The 23,512-nt window shown below is 43.8% G+C and overlaps 1 protein-coding gene across 3 annotated transcripts in view; it reads left to right on the forward strand.

Annotated features, from left to right (window-relative positions):
- Positions 1-3,472: 3,472 nt before the first annotated feature.
- The window catches only part of stab1 (stabilin 1), a 42,284-nt gene continuing 22,244 nt past the window's right edge, over positions 3,473-23,512 (forward strand). For 2 of the 3 annotated variants that reach the window (XM_053867402.1, XM_053867404.1), the window contains exons 1-39: positions 3,473-3,608; positions 3,691-3,865; positions 4,908-5,035; positions 5,115-5,230; positions 7,119-7,204; positions 7,268-7,337; positions 7,421-7,516; positions 8,625-8,738; positions 8,970-9,157; positions 9,221-9,357; positions 9,480-9,607; positions 9,772-9,848; positions 10,033-10,155; positions 10,536-10,673; positions 10,742-10,813; positions 10,973-11,086; positions 11,166-11,219; positions 11,470-11,550; positions 11,617-11,775; positions 11,845-11,907; positions 12,254-12,343; positions 13,357-13,443; positions 13,521-13,632; positions 13,780-13,966; positions 14,150-14,243; positions 17,135-17,293; positions 17,779-17,874; positions 18,199-18,294; positions 18,394-18,441; positions 18,598-18,731; positions 19,509-19,614; positions 20,233-20,310; positions 20,415-20,516; positions 20,584-20,688; positions 20,913-21,047; positions 22,033-22,161; positions 22,693-22,746; positions 22,938-23,051; positions 23,252-23,447. In XM_053867402.1, the coding sequence (XP_053723377.1) occupies positions 3,803-3,865; positions 4,908-5,035; positions 5,115-5,230; positions 7,119-7,204; positions 7,268-7,337; positions 7,421-7,516; positions 8,625-8,738; positions 8,970-9,157; positions 9,221-9,357; positions 9,480-9,607; positions 9,772-9,848; positions 10,033-10,155; positions 10,536-10,673; positions 10,742-10,813; positions 10,973-11,086; positions 11,166-11,219; positions 11,470-11,550; positions 11,617-11,775; positions 11,845-11,907; positions 12,254-12,343; positions 13,357-13,443; positions 13,521-13,632; positions 13,780-13,966; positions 14,150-14,243; positions 17,135-17,293; positions 17,779-17,874; positions 18,199-18,294; positions 18,394-18,441; positions 18,598-18,731; positions 19,509-19,614; positions 20,233-20,310; positions 20,415-20,516; positions 20,584-20,688; positions 20,913-21,047; positions 22,033-22,161; positions 22,693-22,746; positions 22,938-23,051; positions 23,252-23,447 (4,129 nt within the window). In that variant the 5' untranslated portion in view covers positions 3,473-3,608; positions 3,691-3,802. The remainder of the gene's footprint in view (positions 3,609-3,690; positions 3,866-4,907; positions 5,036-5,114; positions 5,231-7,118; positions 7,205-7,267; positions 7,338-7,420; positions 7,517-8,624; positions 8,739-8,969; positions 9,158-9,220; positions 9,358-9,479; positions 9,608-9,771; positions 9,849-10,032; positions 10,156-10,535; positions 10,674-10,741; positions 10,814-10,972; positions 11,087-11,165; positions 11,220-11,469; positions 11,551-11,616; positions 11,776-11,844; positions 11,908-12,253; positions 12,344-13,356; positions 13,444-13,520; positions 13,633-13,779; positions 13,967-14,149; positions 14,244-17,134; positions 17,294-17,778; positions 17,875-18,198; positions 18,295-18,393; positions 18,442-18,597; positions 18,732-19,508; positions 19,615-20,232; positions 20,311-20,414; positions 20,517-20,583; positions 20,689-20,912; positions 21,048-22,032; positions 22,162-22,692; positions 22,747-22,937; positions 23,052-23,251; positions 23,448-23,512) is intronic. The other variant, XM_053867403.1, reaches the window with a different exon arrangement.

The raw sequence follows: 23,512 nt of genomic DNA on the forward strand, positions 1-23,512 counted from the left end.
TTAGTCCATATTAGTCCAGATTTCTATGTTTGAGATATTCAAGAAATGAACCTCAGATCCTTTTGAAAACACTTTCCTTTGATCGAAAAAGCGTCTTTTCCATGTCAACACAGGAGCTCAGTTCATTTCACCAGTTTTGAATACTTGGAGGGTTTACGCATTTCCACTTCGAGGCAGCTTACAGACGTAATTGTGTGTTGAGTTCAAAAGGAAAAGCCGTGTAAATATGCATTTGCTGCATGTTCATTGATTGCATTCAAATGCATTCCCTTGCAGCAGAGTGCCAGACGGTGGTGGATCAGATGAAGCCATAGTGTCAGTAACGCTGCAGCGACAGTGGGAGCTTATTTCAATGATGCATTACAACATTTTTACTTTGCTTAGCTTTTTTGTTTCTTGTTTTCTGCTGTAGTTTCTTTATGTTCTCCTCTAAAGAGACAAAAACACCCTGAAATCATGTGAAGGGCAGTCGAATGATTCCCGTCTGCGGCTGGCCGAGGTCCTGATGACTCGACAGTTTGGCTGCACGAAAATGACCAAAACCTTTACACTTCCTCTCTTTCCTGTCTGTCGGCTCTGCTCGCTGCGAAGCTCATCCCCTTTCCTGTCAAAGAGGCAGTTTAACAGACGGACGCAACAGATACTGTACCAGGAAGTTCTCTGATCAGCAGAAACGGCAGCCTAACCTCTGATTCCACTGGAGCTGGTTCCGTTAGGTCAGCTGACATCCAGGACAGAGTGTGAAAAGCTTTGACAGCAACATTTCACCAAATGTCATCGTCTTTTTGAGTTCAAAAGTTCTTTATCGCCCGTTTCTACATGTCAAGCAGTGTCATGACCACATTAACTAGCTTTCAGTAATTTCATTCCATATTCTACGCAAGAGAAGACACACCAGAAATCCACAACATAAGCTACAAGACATCTAAGCAGCTAAAGCTTCTTAAAATCGAAGGTGAAAGATATCTATGCGGTTACATGCAGAGAGTAGCTGGACTAAGGCAATAGTCCTGTTGTCTCATGGCGCCGGAAGCTTCTTCCTGTCTGTAGAAGTACAGCCAAAACCAACAGGTAGCGAAGAGCTGTTTCAGATTATTGTATTCTTCTCAGTACACAGCGATCGTGCTGGCTTAACTAGTTAAATTTACAAGCCAAAGTCATTGCTTTGGAGCGATGGTTCAACGGCGTCCCAGTCATGGAGCTGTCATTACCGTCAACACGCTTCCTTCGGCAGATCTCCGGATTAAACTCGTACGTTTTTGAGTAAAACTAAATATTGTTTTCTTTATTTTCAAGAACGAGAGATGTGGAGTGACTGAAGCACTGAGTCCTGCTTTTGATCTGCAGTATAAGCCTTGACTAACGGTTGCTAGCATGGTGGTCATATCATCTCCTTAAACCAACACATCACGTCTTCTAGTCTACTTGTAAGAACAAACGATCAAAACGACCTGAGTGAAGGAAGAAAAATCTGCAGATCATTGTCGCAAGTTCCAAAACACAGTTGATATCAGGTTTGTCCTGTGGCCACTGTAGACATCAGCTAAGACAGAGGAACACAGGTCCCACACATACCACTTCACAGTTGTATAGAAGGTTGTTAGACATCATTAGACTGTTGTGATTAGTTTTTACTGTAGCTGGCGCAGCCGCACATCACCCAGTCCAACCACAACCAAGCTAGTTGGGCTACATGCTAGCTGAGTCCAGCTATTAACCGCGTTATCCTGGTCGTGTCGTGCAGAATCAGAAACAACTTTATTGCCATGGTCAGTTGGGATCCCACCAACTAGGAAGGAGCTTTGGATTAAAGTGCTGTCATGAATAAAATAAAACAAAATAAAATAGAATAAATCAAATAACCCACAAACAACAAAGGTTGATCACAAATTCAACAGTCTGACGGCTGAGGGGAAGAAGCTGTTCCTGTGTCCTAGGTTCTGGTCTGGATTGACGGGTGGAAGGGGGACAGCCTTCGAGAAAATCCAATATCTCTCCAGTAGTGTAGACTAAGATGTTTACGTGCATTTAAAAAGTCATAGCTGGACAAAGGCGATGATTCGGTTGTTCTGAGCCGCCACGTGAACGTGCAAATATGTCCTTGTGCGTAATATTTATTACGTATAGCTGAGATTTTAATTGTGAAATTGAAGCTGCAGAAACAGCGCTGAGAAGGAAGCTTGATCGAGTTTGCATGATGCATTTCTTCTTAGTATCTCACACGCGGAGCCATGAGGGCATTTTCCCTCTCTTCTGAAATGCTGTTGGAAGTCATGGTTTGCTCATCAGACATGGGCATCTGAAGACCAGTGGAAGGTCAGCTGCCCACATTCCAGCTGTGAATGAAGTGTGCGAGTCTTGGGTGAGTTTACAGCGGAAACCTCGAGCATCCCCCTGGTTCCTGTGATTGTTCTGGTCATCGGTCAGCCTCTGACTTCCTCGCAGGTCAGCCAGGAGTTGCAGCGTCAGTGGTTTGCTAGTCAAAGTGAAGAAAATCAGGTTTAGCTTTTGTCTTTCTGAGCAGCCCTCGAGGAGTCAGCTGACGAGGAAATCCGTCCAGATCTGGACACCCACTGGGACCACTGTGACGGGAAATCCGCCCATGACTTCCTGTTGGGGAAATGTGCATTTTTCTCCACCTCTTTCGGACCTGGCGACAAACGTCTGCTGCCTTAAATGTTTTTTTGAGTGCTTAGAAAGCACTCAAAAAGAGTTTGAAGACACCTGTGTCGCATTTAGTCTTGCAGAGACAGTTGAATGTGATTATTAAATAATGTTTTTTTTGTTTGATTCAGGTTCCCAAAAAACATTTCTAGAAATAAGAAAAGAGTTGCAAGACTATATTTCTTTTTTTTGTTAAGGTGTTCACTTTTCCTTTTTCATGCTGTTTTCTTTGTTTCAATAGTGCTGAGTATGTTGTCTCTTTGTCTATGTCTATGAGTTCGGAGCGTTCTCTCAAGTCTTGGTTGTGACACGTCTTTAAGTGAAAATTGACTGTCAAATCCATCTGTCCATCTTCGTCGCTGCTGTATGGTGAGGTTGTCGAGGCAGCAGCTGAGGTGATAAGACCCAGCTCTATCTTCTCCTCCGAAACAACCTCGCTTGTTCCAGGGTAATACTGAGGTCAAGAGACAGACAATGACTTTCCAGAGTGTCGCCTGGTACATCATCCCAGTTGGACATGACCGGAGCACCTCACCTCAGGGGAGTCAAGGAGGCCTTTCTCTTTCAGCCACTACCCAACGGTCCACAGGTGAGACAGAACCATCAGCACTAGATGACTAGGTGATGTCTGCACCACCAATATCTCCCTGAACACCTTCAGAAAGTTCATGTCCTGCTCTTCACGCCTGCTGCAGATGCAGCACCAACCCAAAAGTAAACAGTATTGCGTTGGCCTCTGCTATATTTCAGTGGTGGCAGGAGGAGGTGGTCTTGGCTGGGAGGTCTCAACGCTGCCAGTTTCTGTTTTGCCTTTTTTTCCTCCTCGCCTTCTTCCTACATGAGTCAGTCCTCCTGACTTCTCTCCGCTCTGCCGCACACCAGCTGATAAGTACCGCTCATTTAGTTTGGACTCCTCTCTACTTGTTAGCGTTCTAGGAGCCTCGGTATGTCTGACGCTGGAATTTCATCATCTGTTCTCAGCCCCGTGGACAGAGGATGTTGTTATTGCTGTGTTTGTTCCTGTAGCAGTGCCGCTGGAGGGTCATGAACGTAGAGAACACGCCAAGATTGGATCTACTTCGACAGAACATCTACTGGCTACATCGCTAACTGTTGGGTGGGATATCTTGTTGGCAAAATGCGAGTCATGCTTCTTCTGCTGCTCCTGCTGTTTATCAGCCTGGAAACTTCAGTGCAACAGGTAACACACCTCCATCAGTGCCAACATTTAAAGCTACAGCACAGACTGATACTGGCCTCATTCTTCTTTAAAGCTTGCCCTAGTATGATAACTGTCATACCTGAAGACAGCAAACAATGATCAATATTCATCAGTTATTTTAAAAATATATTAAATAAAAGAAACACCTGTGTCAAGAAAAAAAAACCCTCTATCTTCTATATTTCTCATGATGTTTCTGATTATTATGTCAGTGAAGAATTTTGGACTGCTTAATATAAAGATCAAAATGTAGCATTAACCCTTGTGCTTTTTATGATTTTAATGGAATATTTCAAGCCAAGCTTGTCGCTAAAAGTGGCTACAAGCAAAACACAGATGACTAGAATGACAAAGCTGTCCAAAAAGAAAAGTATGGTAACAAAACAATTTAACTTTACTCCACTGCAGTACCTGACACGCGCAATATTTCAGGGTTTTAGTCTGCTAATTCCATTTTTCTCTTTCTGGTGTCATTAACACGGAAGAAGATTAGGGAGAAGAAAAAATAAAGAGTTGGCCAAATTCTCACTTATTGTGAGAACGACTTTGATCTTTCTTTTTTCTTCATAGTGAAAATTAAAAAGTGAATTCTGAGATTGATTTCAGACTTTTATTTTGAATTCTGTGATTAAATTGAGAAATTTAGTCACAGAAATCTGACTTTAATCTTTTTTTGTTTTGTTTTCTTCAGTGTCCCTAATCCTCTTCCATACATCAATTTTATAGCTGATTTGTTTATTCATATTGAACAGCTGTTAAACATTTAGTCTCTCCAGCGGTGTCTTTTCTTCTCCTTTCTTTCTTCTCCTTTTGACCCTTCGAAGCCCTGATTTTTAGATGCAGTGCACACATTCACTTTCTTGTTCCTGAACATTCGGAAAGTGAAGGTTGCCGCTCTTGTTATTCCTCTTTATCTCCTTACCATCACTGCAGCTCCCAGTCTCTGTTGCCGGAAAGCCCTCTCTATTTGTAACCTTCTGACTAATGACTTCTGGTGTCTCGATTCTCCTGTACTCTTCAGACTATGCCACCCGGTCGCTGTGATATAGATCAAAGGATTGATCTGTACACCGAGTGCACTTCCTGTGCTGCTGCCATCACCAGCAGCTGCCCAAAAGGGTTCACTAAAGAGGGCACACAACATTGCAGGTACACAAATACTATCACTGTGCTGCACTGAAAACAGTGCCTCAGAGCATGAGAGCATGTCTTATCTCCACCGAGGCAGCTATGTGGTGGAGATTGGTGGCAAAAAGGAGGTGCTGAAGGGGTGTTACCACCTCTGTGCGAAAAGCTTCCTGCAGCCCAGATGCTGTCCAGAACGCTGGGGAACTCTCTGTCTGGGTGAGTGCGACACACAGATGCACCAGTACTGGTCACGTTCTAACACTTCAGTCGGGGACTAATGACGCAAGGTTTTACTAAATAAAACTCAATAGAAATAAAAATAAATATATAACTCTCTGTTGTTTAGTAGAGGAGATGTTAGACTTCATTAGATAAACTTTGATGCTCACGGTAAGCAGAGGAGACATATTATTAATTATTTCTTTTACATATTATTATTAGCATTTTTATTATTTATGTCTATGGGGTAAATAATATAAAAGAATAACTTGTAGGGAGTCGAAAAATCCATGAATAATTAACTAAATAAATAAGGCAACTGTAAAAATAAAGCTGGGTCATTTATTGCTCATATAAATAATTAAAAGTAATAAGTTGTTATAAGGGTGTCATTAATTCTTAATTACAGGAACTAAACATACCTTATTAACTGTGCGCTCAAAATGAGGTTGTATCTCCGTCATTGCTGAAACATCAAAGTCGTTCCGTGTACAGTGTGCTATTTTTTCAATCGTATCCTGAGTAGTAACGCGCAGCGCAGCCTTCTGGGTGGCAGAGTGGCTGTAAAAACATTAGCAGAAGGCAAGCTTGGTTTACCGCCTTGACTCCCGTCTGCTGACCATGTTTATCCCACTTAAAGAGAACTGGTTAACTGGGTATTAGTGCCAACTGTGTGACAAATAGTAGCGGCAGCTGTCATCACATCTGGCTGTTTTGTTGTGTCGACTGAAGAGGCTGACCTCTCTGGATACCAAAATATCTATCTGTCATTTGGGCATCTGTTGAGTATGTTTCCTGGTCATTTGGTCGGTGGTCAGTTACAGTGACTTGAACCTAAACAGTTCCCATGATGCTTTGCAGTCCAGTCAATCGATCACAGTGGTTGGTCACTACAATGTGACTGTGCCTCCACAGACTGAGCAGCTCAGTGCTCCAGGAACAGAATACATATGGACAAAAACTGCAAATTTTAGCACTTTGATGTCAATGCCTGTGATCTTGTTGGTTTGATGCGACAAGGCTCCATTTCGACAGCAATAACATTGTTTGCGCGTAAAATTCCATGTTATAGTGAATGACTATGCTCGATGTACTGGACTGCAGAGCATCATGAGTTGTCACCGTTACTGAGCTTGTTGTTGACAGTGATAGCACCTCACATTCTACTCAAATTTAATAAGTCAAAAGACAGTGGAGGAAAACGTCATCTACTGAAGGTGCACCAGAAGACTCTTGAGTTGAAGGTTATCATCCCCAGGGACTTTATACAGACTTCATTACAAACAAAAAAATGAAATAATTCATGAATCCAAATAACACAGATTAGTCGCATGTGAAGTCTTTTTCAGTGCAACCCTTCATACACTGTGTCATAACCAAAACATCCACGATGAAGGAGACCAAATGATTCAGTTAAAAAACAAAACGTGCTGCAAGAGGTCACTCATCACTCGACCCACCTCCACCCTGATGCCTGAGCTCATGTGTGCAGATTCTATTTAAATTTGATCATTCTGGTGTCAAAGATTATTCTGCAATTAATCGCCATTAATTTATTATGCTGTCTGTATAGGGTCGATTCATTTTTCAATTGAGTCTCACCCCTAAAATATCCAGATGATTATTGGCAGTTTTTTTGACACCAACCACAGACCAACACGTTTTAGTCTGTGGTCCAAAGCTTCAACACTAATACCTTTAAATCACTGTACTTCACATTAACAGAACCCATTCAGTGTTGTTTTGACAGATAGGAGAAGTGAAAGTGAAGATACCGGAACCATGCTGGTCTGTGCAGACTTTCTGTTGTGACGGCTGGATATAGAATGTTTCTGAATGAACAAAGCTGTGCAGTATACAATGAATTATGCGTTTCAATTGGCAGAGTGTCCCAAGTGGTCTGGAAAGACCTGCAACCTCCATGGAACCTGTCAGCAAGGAGACACTGGTAACGGGACCTGTGTCTGTGATGTCAGTATTCAACATCAATTCACCTGTTATTGTTTGATATTCAGGGTGTATTTCGGTTTTCAGAATGGCTTCTCTGGATTCGCCTGCCACGAATGTAAAAATCCAAAAGCTTACGGAGAGAACTGTGACAAAGGTAAACGCTCTCAGGTCAGCGGTGTGATTCCGTCCGCAGTACTGTTGACTGCTGATCCACTTCTGTGTGTTTGTGTGTGTCAGAGTGTGACTGTGTACACGGAGTGTGTAACAAGGGTCCTGACGGGGACGGACAGTGTTTGTGTCAGCCGCCATACTTCGGGAAGCGCTGTGATCAAGGTGAGCCAGGACGGACTCAGGACTCCAGACACTTAACCGCCAACTGCATGTAGGATTTGAAAGAAACTCACTTGCATAAATGTTGTTCTATTCTTTTACCTACATTAAAACACGAACATTTACACAAAAGTTCACTACCGAGTCCTTTGCGACACAGGTCACCCAGGTCGCTCCAATTTTACATATTTAGTCACCCTGTCATCAGACTGGGCGGAGATGGGAACCAAGCCATAAAAATGCAGCTTACATTCATGTCCACAAAATTCAGTTTATGCGCACAAATCTTTATTAGGCACTTTTAAAAAATAAAATTATGTGTTAGTTCCAATACACTTGATCAATAATAACAAAATGAATGTAGCAGAATGCAATGTTTTAATGCTAGAATGTTCACTAAATGTTCAATAAACCGCTCACCCGTAATGTCCTGACTATAAGCCGCTACTTTTTTCTCTGGATCTGAACCCTGAACAACGCAGCTAATGTATGGATTTTTACAGACTAAAGAGTGCCACGCTGCCAAAATATTGAGCCTCGTCACATCAAACTGATGAAAAACTATTGACCTTACAGTGCTCCGAATGCCCTGTTTTCACCCGTGTGTCTGCAGCTCCGCCCACAGAGCTGATCTCCTGGAGGACTGGAGACGAGAAGCAGCAGCTGAGACCAGCTGTGGTGTCAGGACTTTGGACACACAGGCGAAAACAGTAGAAGTGATCCTTTTAAGCACCACTTCACCCGCAGCTTATAGACCGATGTGGCTTACAGTCTCTATGAAAAAGATCTATTTCCCTTATTAAAATGTAGTGGGCGTGGCTAATATTCCAGCACGCTCTATAGTTCAGATTTTACTGTAGTTTAACCAGCAGTTTGTCTTCTTTTTTTCACCCATAAGTGCTTTTCTCAGGGGGTACTCCACTGAAATATTATGGGCTATATTGCAGAAAAAAAGGGTGGGAGCCTCTGTTCTGTAATGGTTGCAGTGCTATGGGTATTGTTGTTTTCTTGTGGACCATTTTTTATTGTTATTTTTAATATATGTTGCATGTTTGCACCAGGGTTTGACATTGAAACATTTCTTTGACCCCCTATATTTTCACGTTCGTAGTGACTTCCAGCTGCAAAAGCTGCAGTCCATACTCTTACTGCAAAGGAGAGGGGGATGCTGCTGTGTGTGAGTGTTTACCTGGATACCGGAGGACGCCACAGAACAAATGTGCAAGTAAGATGTTTCTATAAACAATTGGTGGAAGAAGTTTGGATAAAACATTCGACAGGTGGAGAGTATTAAGCTCTCAGTTGCATGTCACACTTAGATCAGCTGAGTTGATCTGTACATGAGCCTCGGATTACTGAGTTCAGCCATCGATATGGAACGCCGCTGATGGGCCTGGCTACGGCCTGAATTTTGGTTCTTTATTCTAATATTGCTCTGAAATGTTTCCCACCTCAGGCGTCTGCTCCGGCAGAGACTGTGGCGATAACGCCCAGTGTTCTGCCACTGGCTCCAAGATCACATGCTCCTGTAAAGCAGATTATGAGGGGGATGGAAGAATCTGTGTCCCCAAAAACCCTTGTACCATAAACAATGGCGGGTGTCCGGACCAATTCACCGTTTGTGTCTTTAAAGGACCCAACAAGGTGAGGACGTTGTCAGTCACCGATACATCAAGTGATTTCAACCATCTGCCTTTTGTGTCTCAGTCCAGCTGTGAGTGCGTGTTGGGCACGGCTCCTGTGAACGGGGACCCCATGATGGGGTGCGAACCCATCGTAGCCTGCACCACTGACACTTGTCACCCATCTGCCACCTGCACGACTGGGGTGGACGGAGAAGCCAGGTGCGTCTGATGAGTTGAACTGATGCATGTTTTGAGGAGTCCGATCCGGTGTTGCAGCTTTGGCTCTCCAACTCGGCGTGTGACTGAACCCCACATTAATCTCTGCGGTCTCTCACTCCAAGGTGTACATGTGAGGGGTCTCAGATTGGCGATGGCAAGCGTTGCTATGGAAACCTGATGGCGGAACTGATTACGCTGGACAGAAGTGGGAGCCACAGAGAAAAGCTGACTGGAGCAGTTGCCTTATTCAGTGAAGAACCGTTCACTTCTTTCAAAACTTAGTTTCACATTAAAATGGTTTTCAGCTATTTCAAAAAAAGAAACAAGGTCTCAAGGAAAGGACAAACCCCAAACTCACATCTCAACTTCAGCACACTGCAATTTACAGAAACCGCACTATAACTTTTGTTTCAGTGAAGGGATGCTTCCTCATCCTGAGTCACGCTGGACCCTTCACAGTTTTCATACCGCTGCTGAAAACTCCTCTGACTGTGAGTGTCGAACCCTCTTCATCTTTATGATGTCGTGCAGTGTCACGCGTCTTCTTGATCTGTAGATAACGACACTTGTTTAGAGTTAACTAGCAGTAACTGTTTAAGATTATTTCTATGAGTTGGAAGCTCATGTGGAGAGATTTGGAGATGAAGCCCTCATGTCAAATGAACATCTTTCCAGGGGATAAACGAGGACCAGGTCTGTAAAAACCACCTGCTCCGGGGCCAGTACCTCTATAAGGACCTGGAGGGGAAGGACTTCATCCTGTACAATGGACTCAGACTGAGGAGTAAAGACAATAAGGTACTCATTGACATGGTGTGCATGTAGAAACACCGCAACATAACTGGAAAACAAACTCAAGAAAGTTAAACTCAGTGGTGCAGGTTATTGTCTTGTCGACTGGTTGGAAGAAAAACCTGCAACACCCTGGCCCTCATTAAAACAAGTTTAAAATGTAAAAGGCTACTTAAAAAGTGGTTATAATACTGTAGCATTATTTAATTCAGCTGGCAATGTAATAAAACCCAGGAAAATGAAGAACAATTGTCAGCACGCAGTTGTAAATAGGTGCCATGTGTAGTTTCAACTCAGCAGTGAGACCCGAAGAATAAAGCGTTTGCTAGCATCATCGATGTGTGCTATTTACAACATGCATTTGTGGGTCTCAATCCTTTGTGCAGAAGTTCATCGTGAAGGAAAATCCTCAGCGAGTGTACACCATCGTCCAGCAGGACCTCCCAGCTGCTAACGGCATCATCCACATCATTGACCTGCCCATCACTAACACACTTCCTGACCAGCCCACGAAAGATGATCAAGTGAGCGCGACCTTTCTTGAGCGTTGTATGTATAGGCATTTGAATTTTGTTCCCTTTTATGTGTGCAGTTTGCTGACAAAACTATTGGAGAAATTCTGGCTAAGGATGGGAGGTTCAACCGTTTTCTGTCACTTGCAGATGTAAGTATATGGGTGACTTCACTTTCGCTACAGCAGCCACCCTCAACAAACCTTCACTACACATGGGACCCCCTCTTCCTGTCACCTGTGCTGGTTCCGTTGAAGACTCGTCTCTCATTGGTCCAATTTTCGGACTGAAAAACTGCTTCATATTTGCAGAACTGTGGGGCTCCTCTTCCGTTCCGTGGTCCAGGACCTTTGACAGTGTTTGTCCCCACCAACCAGGCAGTGGACAAGGCCAGAGATGGAAGCATTCTCTACATGTTGAATGATGTAAGAACATTGGATTTGGTTTCACTTCTGTCAAATATGAGCCACCTTTCCTCAGAATTGTTAATTCCTCTTTTTCAAGGCCAAGTATAAACTCCAAGAGCTTCTCAGGAACCACATTTACTCCCAGGCTGTGGTAAGAATGCTGAAGATCTCAGGTTCTAATCCAGTCTGAAGGAACAATCTCTCCATTCTTGCAGAGCTGCATTCACATTTATTTGGAATTATAAGTGATCCAGATATGTACATTTAAACTGTCATTGTCAAGTAAGGGTTCTGAGTGACTACATGGAAACACTTAGCCAGCTTTTTGCCATGTTTTTAACATTGATTTTATATCATTCAGAATGTCATTGCAAAAGTGTAAAGTTCAAATTTGTCTCAAGCTAACTGTGGACGAGTTGACCACCCTTCCTCGCATTCAAACGATGGCCAACCAAATAGTGACCGTCAATGTTTCTGACAAAGTAAGTGTAGCAAATGATATGACACTGTCCACAAAGACAGGCTGAAAACAGTCACTGTCTTTTCAGGGTGAGATCGTTTTGGGCGAGAAGGGAATCCGTCTGACAAGCACCAACATCATTGCATCCAACGGAGTCATCCACTTGATTGACGGGCTTCTGTACCCGGCATCCATCCTCCCCATCCTACCTCATCGCTGCGATGTCACGGAGAGCAAGATCACGGTGGTGAGGACCGAGCTCATGAAGGCTGACAATCTAAGATAACTCCGCTTTACTGGTGCGTGTCGCCTGCAGGGTCCGTGTGTCCACTGCAGCTACTTGTACACCACCAACTGTCCAGAAGGCAGCATCGAATTGGTAGATAAACTCATAATATTTCTTGTTATCCTATCTATGTCGAGGTAGCTATATAGCATTTTTTTTTCAACTTCAATTTTTTTATCCTTTAACAATTTATCATTTTAATGACAGCTGTTTCTGCCTGCTCTTTTGTAAATTGACTCACAAAATCATTTCAAATCATATTAAATGAAATGCATGCACAAGTGAGATAAATATTTAATCTACTGTACATATTGATCTTTTTGTTATGAGAAAACACAAGACTTTTTTTCTCTTCTACAGAAGGAAATGCATGAATCGCAAATGTTCCACTAAAATGGACCTGCATTGTGCTCAGTTTGTTTCATGCCTCTGTTTTCAGGACAATCATCTGACTGGCTGCGACTACGTTGTTTATCCTCTGAAGAGCCTCTCGGAAGGCTGCGCTAAATACTGCAACGTTACCAAAAAGGTAGAACGTTTGATGAAAATCTCAAGTTGAGACTGACTTTTACTTCCCACTAATCTATGAGCCAACACAGACATGTCTTTCCTCTCTGTGCTGGTTTCATGTCTCTATTATTATTATTACTATTTTATTTTTTATTACTTATCTGCTGAAAACAAACTGTTCACGACCTGGCCATCGAATGGGATTTAACTTTGCATCACGAGGTCTTCAGTCTTGCGATTCTCAGCCGCACCAATCTTGAGAACTTTACTGCACTGTTTTATATTTGGTTGTTTTTGTTCGATCCATACAGTTACACCTACACCTGGCCGCTGAAAATCTATGGTGTTACGCCAGTCATCCTTTTAAACATTCATATTCCCACTTCCTTTTAGTGATGCTGAGTGAGTCCATTCTCACTTGTAAAGACAGCAATTTGTCACAGTACTCAACATTCCGATATCCTGCGTCCCAGCCAGTAGTCGGTGCTCCGCTCGATATTGCCTGACAGTACAAAGGAACAGGACGACAAAGACAGCTGGCTTGATGTGAAGCGCGGAGAGGCACATTTCTCATAAACACTGAAATAAACATTCTGCCAGAGCGTGTGGGTATCATGAAAACACACTTTGTTAAAGTGCAAAAACAATGAAATACAGAGGAGTAGGGCAGCATGTTGAAGCATCAACCTGGGGTCCTTCAAATTATTGCAATTTCTGAGCCATGAATTCTTGTTCCTGTTCCACTTCCTACTTTCAGACCGCAAAACACAATGGATTTTTGCCTTCATGGAGACGGTGCAACACTGCTTGGGTTCTGTTTTTGTCATTTTCCACAGCAAGTCATCTCTCCACGGCTTCCTTCATCTCATCCTATTCTAATATCCTATTCTAATGTCCCCTCCGTATGTCCAGACCATGTGAGCCTGATGCCCTTAGTCATAACTATTGCCTGAATGTAATAATCCGCTGAAGAGAATCACACCATTTTGAAATGGTGATCATTATAAGTGATCATCTGTGTCTGTCCTCCAGAGAGCAGAGTGCTGCCGAGGGTTCTACGGTCCAGACTGTAAACCATGTATCGGAGGATTCCAGCATCCGTGCTATGACAAAGGAGCGGTGAGAGGAAACCCAACAAGTGGAAGTCTACACCTGTCAGCTGATGTTGATGATGATCTGTTTGTCACACATGGCAGTGCTTGGATGGTATCCTTGGAAACGGATCCTGCAGTTGTCGGCCAGGCTTCCAGGGTATCGCCTGCCACATCTGCTCTGATCCTTCCAAGCATGGGGATCAATGTGACGAGGGTAATGACAGAAAGAGTTTGATGAGAAATGCAAAACTGCTGTTGAAACTTCACGCAAATCTTCATTGTAACAATCACGTCACACTTTTTTAAAAAACATACTCGTGAAAAAAAGGAATCCATGATGAGAGTGATGTTATTCCACCAGAGTGCAAGTGTGTGCATGGCGTGTGTGACAACCGTCCAGGCAGTGGTGGAGTGTGCCGTGCAGGTTCTTGCTTGAAGGGTTTCTCTGGAGAGAACTGTGACAAACAGGCCACGTCCTGCAACTCCGAAGGTCTCTTGGAACACTGTCACATACACGCATACTGCACTCACACTGGACTGCAGACAAAGTAAGATCCTCCTCTGCTGCTCTTGTTAAAAGGATTAAACCAAGTCAGTGAATGTTTTGAAAGTTTTAATGACTATATTGTTATTGTTTGCACATATTCTGTAATGTAGAATTCACTTGAACATTAATTCAATTGTTGGACAGTTAAGCAGCTAAATATTACTCTATTTCTCGCAACTTCTAGGTGCATATGTCGAGATGGGTACACAGGCGACGGTCATTCCTGCCGCGAAGTGAATCCATGTCTGTTAAACAACAGGGGAGGCTGTGACACTAATGTAAGGACACCTCTGTTGTTCCTCTGTTGTGTATGTTCACACACAAGACAAACAACTAGGCAGCAGGAAGTCTTGTGATGTGTCTGTCTTGTTTGTCTTTATGTGTTAAGCATAGATGTGATACAGGTGTAGGTGTTGTCTGGATAGGTCATCTTGTCTTGGTGTAGTTCAACATCCTTGTCATGGTATGTGTCGTCTTGGGTTATCTTCTCAAAAGTAGTTGTGTTCAGACAAGAAAACAACTGATTCAGATCCAGAAAAGTTGGTTATCACGACAGGTGCCCGCAAAAGTTGCAGAATTTTTGGATGAAAACAAGCAACAAAGGCTATGAGAATATCAGTTCGACTCACTTTGCTGGTGTGTTGTTTACTTATGGTGGAGTAGCATTTTATAGCTCCCTATCCGGCACTAAAGTGGTACTTTAGTTCGCTACTTGAACATGGGCTGCTTCAGCACCAAGGTTCAGACACTCCAGAATCCAGCTACTGGTTCTATGTCATACATGCTCTGCCTTCTAACAGGCTTCGCTATTGGTTTAAGCACTCCGAGGCTCCGCCTTGCGCCTGAGAATTGATTTTATTGGCTCTACGCCCAGGTAGGCCCCACCCTGCCTATAAATCCCCTCTTCTCTGCTGTTCTGCTCCTTTTTTCACTCAGCCATCAGGTGCTTAGTTTATCGGAAGCAATCATAGCATCGGAATGTGTGCACAGGATGAAAGAAGAGGATGTCGGAATTCAACACTCCTGCTTTGTGTGTCTGGGGAGGGAATTTAACCGAGCTCAACCCCTGCAAAGCATGCCTGGAGCTCCCTGAGGATGAACGCGGCGCACGTCATGTCACGGAGCAGCATGGCTGAGACTGCCAAGTCTGCCCCACAAACACCTCCTCAACCACCCAAGAAGGCCAAGACCAAATCCTCTTGTACCTTCTAAAAATCTTGGGACGGTTCTAATGATGAGGACGAGAGGAGGATGTATGAAGGGGGGGATGGGATGAAGCATACACCTTCTGGGCTCAAGTTCCGGCCCTTGCGAACAGCTTATCCGTGATGGCAGGAATTATCAACGCCATCACATATGGCAGGACGGAGGGACAAATTGCTGCCGCTGCGATTCTCAGAATATCCCGAGCATTTATTATGGATTATGGCAGGAGAGTCTGCACTGACACCCTGATGGCTGCCCGCAACTTGTGGTTTGCACTGTCGGGGCTAAAGGAGTCGGGGCGTCATACACTTATCAACGTACTGATTTCATTGGATAGCCTGAATGGTGTAGCTGTCATGGAGTTCGTGGCGAACGCCCAGGAAAATAAGCAATCAGACAAGCCCCTCCAGGTGTCTTTCTGCGTGTCAACAAAGCTCAAACCACCACCACGCAACCATCAGCCTCCACTAGAGTCAGGCAGTCAGGCCAGAGGTGCGGACAAGGAGAGCACTGTGAGTGGGGAAACAGTCGGAGGGATGACTACAACTCGGGACCCTTCCGCTCGGGATTTGCCAGGCAACGTCCTTGTTCTTACTCTCTGCTCATTAGCAGGTCATTAGCGGCGCCATTGCCGTTATCACATATAACTCCAAAGCCGTATCTTGCTCTGGTCAAGTTCGCCCCTAGGTCTGGGGAGAGTTCTGACATTGAACCTGGAAAGGTTTCATCTCATTGAGGTAAGAGATCTCAAATCTCTAATAGTTGGTCTCACTTCGGGGAAACAGTCACAGATCTTTTCGCTTCAGAAGCAAATTCAAAATATCTCCTTTGGTTCTCCTTGAGAGCATCGGAGAACCCCTTTCTGGGTGTGAATATCCTAGCGCATCACATTTGGCTGAGAGGGCTGCTGTACGCTTTCCCTCCACTTCGGTTGATGCTACCATTTCTGCACTGGGGGAGGACACAGAAACTGTCAAGAGTCCGTATCCTAGACAGACCCAGGACCTTGATCCAAATAGAAGGGACCATACAATCTCTCCCGATCGCTGCAGGTTTGGATATTGAAAGGGTGAAACTGGGATGTCTGTGTCTAGCTGAGACCATGGTAAGGACGATCCAGAGCTCCATCCTTGACAAACAAAACTTACACCTCTAGATGGCAAGTCTTTGAGAATTGGTTCTGTAATAAGGGTCTTGTTGCATCCACCTGCTCCTTATCTGGGGTGCTGAGAACTACTGGATAAAGACCATACTCTCTTGGAGTGTTCACCACGGCTATCACAGTCGGGAATGAGGGTTTTATTACTTGGCAAGAAGCCACCCTGTGATAAAAAGGTTTTTGTACGGAGCACGCAGAAGAGTTCTGGAAGGGTTGTGTAGGCAACCTTTTGAACCATTGGAGTCGGTCCAGCTATGTTGTCCTTGAAGGCGGCGCTCACTATGGCGCTGGTGTCTACGAAATGAGCAAGTGATCTGATGGCTCTCCAGGTGGATCAAGCTTGCTTGTCATTTGAAAAGTAACCACGTTGGCATTCAAGTCGAGGGTCATTTCGCGGAGGGCTTTTATCCACCACCTCATCTCAATGAGGAGGCAGCACGGTTACACTTATTGTGTCCGGTACGGGCTTTGGATTGTTATTTGCGCCGCACAGTCTCTGCAACAGTCAAAAAGACTGTATGTTACGGCGGACGCAGTGGCTGGCTCACTGGATTTGTAGGACCATCACAAAAGTTTATGAAGCTACTGGGACTGAGGCTACTGAAGGGCTGCGGACTCATTCAACCGGGGCAGTCTCTTCGACAGCAGCTTTGTTCAAAGGGGTGTGTATGGAGGACATAAGGCAAGCGGCACCTGGGTCAGGCTTCACTTTCATTTGGGTCTGACACATGTTTCTTCTAACTGAGACAGATACTAAGACAGATAGATCTAACTGGCTTTCTCCAATTCTCCGTCCACCTGAAGGCCCGGTGTGTGTATGTGGGTCCGGGCAATGCGTCATGTCAGTGCATCGAAGGTTGGACCGGTGATGGCAAAGTCTGTGTGGAAATCAACAACTGTCAGCTGCAGAGTCGAGGAGGCTGCAGCGTCAACGCTGACTGCAACCACGTCGGACCTGGGCAGGTGACAAACACCTCATTCTGATCACCGAGTGCAATTGGAACCATCGATATTAAAAAGTCCAGTTGTATTAATACTCTGTGACCAACATTTATTAACAAAGATGATGAAGTGATGACATGAAAGGTTTGAAATCCATGACTTACCTTTTCTTGTTTTTTTTTTCCACTTGTAAGAGTGGACTGTTTCTTCCATTCAGAGTTGTATTTAAGAAAATAAGAGTGTTTACATTTTATGGGAAGAATGAAGACCTTCCAGTCTAATCGAATACAATGTAAACATCTAACATGACAACTCATATGACAAACATATAACTATTACATCACATGGCTTTATAATTGATCCATGGCTTAGAATTCAGTGAACATTTCTTCTCACAATATGAAGAGATTGAAAAGGAGCATAGCAAAGAATTCTTCTAACAATTTCTGGTCTTATTATTTCGGAGTGCTTCCTCACTCACCCAGTGTGTGTACATGTGTCTGCAGAGTGACTGCGTCTGCAAAAGCGGTTTCATGGGCGATGGAATTAAGTGTGATCCCGTTGACCCCTGTCTGACTGGCAACGGAGGCTGCCATGAACTGGTGAATGGACACACATATGGATTCTCAACTGAACATGTTCTGTCAATGTAATGCTGTTGTGCTGTATAAAATAAGAATCATTTACAATAATGATCCAATTTATTTTGAGGATTCAAACTTTGCGTGGTGTGCTGTTGCCATCTTATGATTCTACTGCTGACCAAACCTTGACGTGGAAACACTGTGATATTCAATAGTCTGTTCATATGTCTCATTTTCCTTTTTTTTATAAACTTGTAGCGTTGTGTCCCGGTGATGAAGTGAAAAGTGTTTTCCTTGTACGACTGATTCACATGTAAAAGTGCATCGCTGCTGGTGTTGCAGGCCAAGTGTGAGCAGAAAGAGAGTGGTACTCACACCTGCACCTGTCCTGACGGCTACACAGGAGATGGACGCATCTGCTATGCAACAGTGCTGGAGGTGAAACACACAATCTGATGATGGATTTTGAATTTGCTGAGTATTAATCCAAAAAATGAGTCGCGTGCAGCAGTGACTCTTGTGTATCTGTGTGTTCAGGAGATGGAAATGAACATGAAGATGTACAGATTTTCCTGGATGATGCAGGTCTGTGAGCACTCATTCACAATGTTTTCTCTGGTGACACCTGAACACACCACTGAATTGACAAGCTTGACTAGCTTCAACAAATGAAAGTGAATTTCCTGTCAATATTTTGCTGTTGATCTGGGGTGTGAGTCTGTATGTGTGTGTTTGTTTCAGCGATATAGACATCACAGTGAAGACCTGAGTGGGAACGTTACACTTTTGGTGCCGTCCAGAGAAGCCGTTACTAACATGAGTTTAGCTGAAACCAGCTTCTGGACCAGCAGACACCATCTTCCTCACTTTGTGCGGTCAGTTCAGTTGCACGCGCATACATACACTCGTACAATTCCTATCTTAGTGAGGTCATTGAGATAATGCTTTCCCCAGCCTCTCAGCCTAAGCCTAACCATCCAAAACACATGGCTAAGCTTAACCTTTCCTCTTTGCCAGGGTAAAACTCTATTATCTAATTTGTAGTTTTCACCCAAAAAATTGGGCTTAAAGAAGTATGGACCGACCAAAATGTCCTCACTTCACAATGTGGATTAAAAACTCAGGTTCTCACAAACATAATAGAACAAGTCCACGTGTTTGTATTTCTATGTTTGTGGGGACCTCTCATTGCCATAATGCTTTCCCCAGCCTCTCACCCTTAACTTAACCCTCCAAAACAAAGCCTTAACCCGGACTCTGAACCAAAATTACACTTCATTTTAATGACTCAGTTATTTTGATGCCTTCATCATGCAACACACACTCTATTTGCATGCCCTGTCTTGTGATTTCAACCATCTTTGACCAACAAAGTGGGGAGTGAGGAAAGAACCACGTGAGATATTAACTGGATCAGTGGCTTGGTTCTATAGTCCTACGGCAAGAAATTACAATTTCTCACTCATAATAATTCCGTTTTCTGGTCTATAATGTGACCATCACAATTGATTGTGTTTTGGAGATTTCATTTGTTTGTTATTGTCAATATTTTTTATTAATATTGTGTTTCAATTTCCAACCTGGACTTGCCTTTTCTAGGTGTAATGCGTCTGCATTATTTTGGTTAATCTCATTCCCTTCATTCTGTTCAGCGCTCACATCCTTCAGGGGATCTACTCGCTGGAAGATTTGGAGCGAATGGTCGGCAAAAGTGTGTCGTCTCTCAACAATGACTGGGAGATCCGTAACATCAGTGGGGTACGTACAAAGATGGAATAGCGCTGGCATAATTTGTGTATTTACTAGGGGTGGAATTCGATCGTAATTAATTTGAGAATTTGTGATTAATTAATCTCAATTTATCGCAGTTTAATGGCACTAGAATATTTGCCACAAGAAGCTACATTTTTCAATTTGAGTGAATTTGGTATATGACTGAATCTAATAATGGATCCATACATACATTTAAACAACAAACTATTGTTTATTTTGCTTCAGTTTGACAATGGCACAATAAATCAGGATGGTGGCTATATTCAAGTTTTTATATCACCTTATTTAAACTAAAGCTCTGTCTAATGTCTTGAAAACATTGGTATAAGAATTTCAAATAAATTCAGAGTAGTAGAAACATTGGCCATTGTGTAGCGCAAAACATCCCTGAACAAAAGCAAATAGACTGCGTCAGTGTGTCTGGAGAGAAAACTGTAAATTAAATTAAATTAATATTTTAATGTGTTTTTTTGTTGTAATTAACTTGTTAAAGTCCCACCACCAGTATTTACGTTTATCAGTGGAGACACACCAGTGGAAAATCACCCTAAAATACTGTATGTTGGCCATGAAGTGGTTTGATATTAGCATGTTTCAATGCAGAGGATATACGTCGGAAACGCTTCCATCATCACCCAAAATCTGCCCGCGACCAACGGCTACCTCCACATCATGGACAAGGTGGGTGAACTGTAGGGACTCGCAGTACATACACGGCTCTATTTAGTACTGTATTTGCAGTGATATCATGCTTTCAAACTCATTTTTGGCTGTTGTCGGGTTAGGTGATGACACCGCCCCGCTCAGGTGTACCGCCAGAGCCTGCAACACTGATGGCCTTCCTAAACATGTCCTCCAACTTCACTCTGTTCCGGAAGTACGCGCTGGTGTGTAACTGAACCATGAACTCGCGTACGTTTTTCAGTTCCTCTCATCAACTGTTTCCCGCGACAGATGTACAACCTGTCAGGAGAGCTTGCTGAGTCGGAATACACGCTTCTGCTGCCAACAGATGGGGCCATTCGCCAGCACCTGACAGACACCAACTCATCCCTCCTGGTAGGGTTGATTCAGCCGGGAGGGTCCTTCTGTCTGCTATCAGCTCTGTGATTTCAGCATTTGCTCTCTCGATGGAACGTTCACGTCTGCCTACCTTCCAAAATGAGCTCAATGTTTACACTGGAGGCTCTGGTTGTGTCTGTCCTAGGCAGTCCAGTGAGAGCCAGAGCGGATCAGCCAGCACTGACAAACCCTCTAATAGCCCGTCTCCTCTGACCCTCCAGGGTGCTGATGTGCTCAAGTACCATGTGATTTCCAACGAGCTCCTCTTCCCTGATAAAATTTCCCACGGCACACTGAAGAGCACTCTGCTGGGCAAGGACTACCAAGTCCAGTTTCACATCGACAGCAAGAACCAGGTAACTGTTTTGGGTCATGTTGGAGCAGAAATTCAGTGGTGAAGAGAAGTCCGCTGAGTTGAGCAGCAAAGTAATGATGAATGGAGAACAGGTGGGATTGAGATGAAGAAGGGAGTGGCCACCTCAAACTGAACACCTTATGTTACAGAGAAAGGAATGGAACAGCTGACGTATAATTCGCTCCCTGCTAACTGAGCTACAACTGTTGAAATAGGAACCCTGCAGAATGTAACCCAAGTATGCATGGTTTTTTTGGGGCCAGAGAGGCTGGGACCTCGAGAATGAACAGTTCAACCAATAGCCAATACACCCTGAAAGGGAGCAAAAGGAGTAGATGACACGCAAACATGAATGAACACAAATAGATCAGAAACACAGTCAAGACACACTCAAGGAATGAGGCAGATATCTCAACATCATTGCGTGATCTACTGCTACTACTAGTGACTACTACTGAACTTTACTCCTGGTGTTGCCAACACAACAACCACACAACAAACATGCTCTTACACGTCTGTATAGATTACATCTGCAGTGGGTGCAGGCTTTTGTTCCAGCCATTCTCCTTTTCACCAGTCTGGTGTATGAAGACTCAGTTGATGGTCAGTCAGGTGCTGCTTGTTTCAGCTGACACCTGTGTGTGCTTGTTTGGTTGGAACAAAAACCTACGGCCACTGCAGCGCCTTTGTGAATCAGTTTCAGAGCCCTGATGTAGACGGGACGATGAGCCTCTTATTTTTTTTCCGATAACGTTGACTGGAAGTGGGACCGTAAGAAGCGCTCAGCACTGGAAGTGAAGAGCTTTGAAGCAGGTGGAGGAGGCTCGACTGCTGAGTGCTTCCTGGTGTGTGCTAGTACCTGTGAGGCACACAGAGGGGAGACAACAGGATGAGCAAAAACATTTAAAATCCAAATAAATGCAGAACATGATGTGATGCATGATATTGAATCAACAGAAGTTAAACTCCCCGCTACTGTCTTCCAGACTGCTGTGAACGATGTTCCGCTTGATGGCAGCTTCATGGAGACGCAGTTCGGCCTGGTCATGTTTGTCCATCAAGTTCTCAAAGTCCAGCGCAACAGATGCAGCCAGACGGTCCGCCTGGAAACCAACGTACGTATGAGCTTGCCACTAGAATGAAGCAAACAAAAACATAAAGACACCATAAACAAGGACCAATTCCTGGAAGCACACCTCCTTGTAGGGACCTTTTACCTATCCCTACGTGGTTACGCCTCCATTTGAGGATTAAAACTTCAAAATAACTGGGTCATTATAATTGGGTTTCAGTTCGGTTCAGAGTCCTGGTTAAGGTGAGCCATTTGTTTTGGATGGTTAGGTTTAGGATGCGAGGCTAGGGAATGAAAGTCAGTGACATGAGCATGAGTGTACTTGTTTAATCTATACTTGTGAGGACCTTATGTCTTTATGAGGACCATTTGACTGGACCTCTGTTTGAGGATGAAGACATCATTGTACTGGGTCATTATACTGCACCTAGGTTTAAGATTGGTCTAGAGTCCTGGTTAAGATGAGCCATGGGATCTTCTCACAAAAAAAAAAACAAGACAACTACAACAATATCTTTATATTCAGCCAGGATTGTTCAACTACTTTAACTTTGCAGCGTTGTGATGTCTACAGGGACGGTGTACCGATTGCCAGGGTCCTCCCCGCTGCATTTATGGCCAAAAACCAGTAAGTTCAAGAGACACGACAACATAACAGGACAACTAAACATGACCTCCAATTTTATCCTCCACCAAGACAAATCATCATTGAACTATCATCCCTGTTCCATACAAAATATTACTTATCATCTAATGGTCAAATGTTCGGTGAAACTTGTATTGTTTTATATTCTTCCCTCCCACTCTGTTGTTCTTCAGATCAAGGAACAGTTTTCACCTCAAATGAAGTCCAACTGCAGATATAGAAAAAGGGTCGGAACAAGAAGGAAGTGGGCACCTGGATGTGTAATCCCATGTCTCAAGGTCACAACGGTAACAACTGCGTCTAGACTTACTGAGTGTTATTTTCAATTTTATGCTTTGCTGTCAACAGTTTTTCAGCTCCCAAAAGGACGAAAGAGTTTGCAAACTGACTAATAGACTTGAAATAAGTCAGGCACACAAATGTTGTTAATGTGATCAAAGTGAGGCTCAAAGGTTGGGATGTGACATCACTGATGTGTGTCCTCCAGGATATGTCCTGTTGCCCTGGTTACTATGGTCACGAGTGCTTCAAATGCCCTGGAGAAGTTGGCAGCTGGTGCTCCAATCATGGGGAGTGTCAGGACGGTAACCATGGCAACGGAGAGTGTCGCTGCTTCGAGGGCTTCCATGGCACTGTGTGCGAGGACTGTGAACCGGGACGATACGGCGTCAACTGCTCTTCAAGTGAAGAAAATTTACTTTTCAGCTTTCCTTGAAGTAAAATTGGTCTAAAACATTCAACGAATCAG

Source organism: Synchiropus splendidus, chromosome 6 (assembly GCF_027744825.2).
Source record: "Synchiropus splendidus isolate RoL2022-P1 chromosome 6, RoL_Sspl_1.0, whole genome shotgun sequence".
NCBI lineage: Eukaryota > Metazoa > Chordata > Actinopteri > Syngnathiformes > Callionymidae > Synchiropus > Synchiropus splendidus.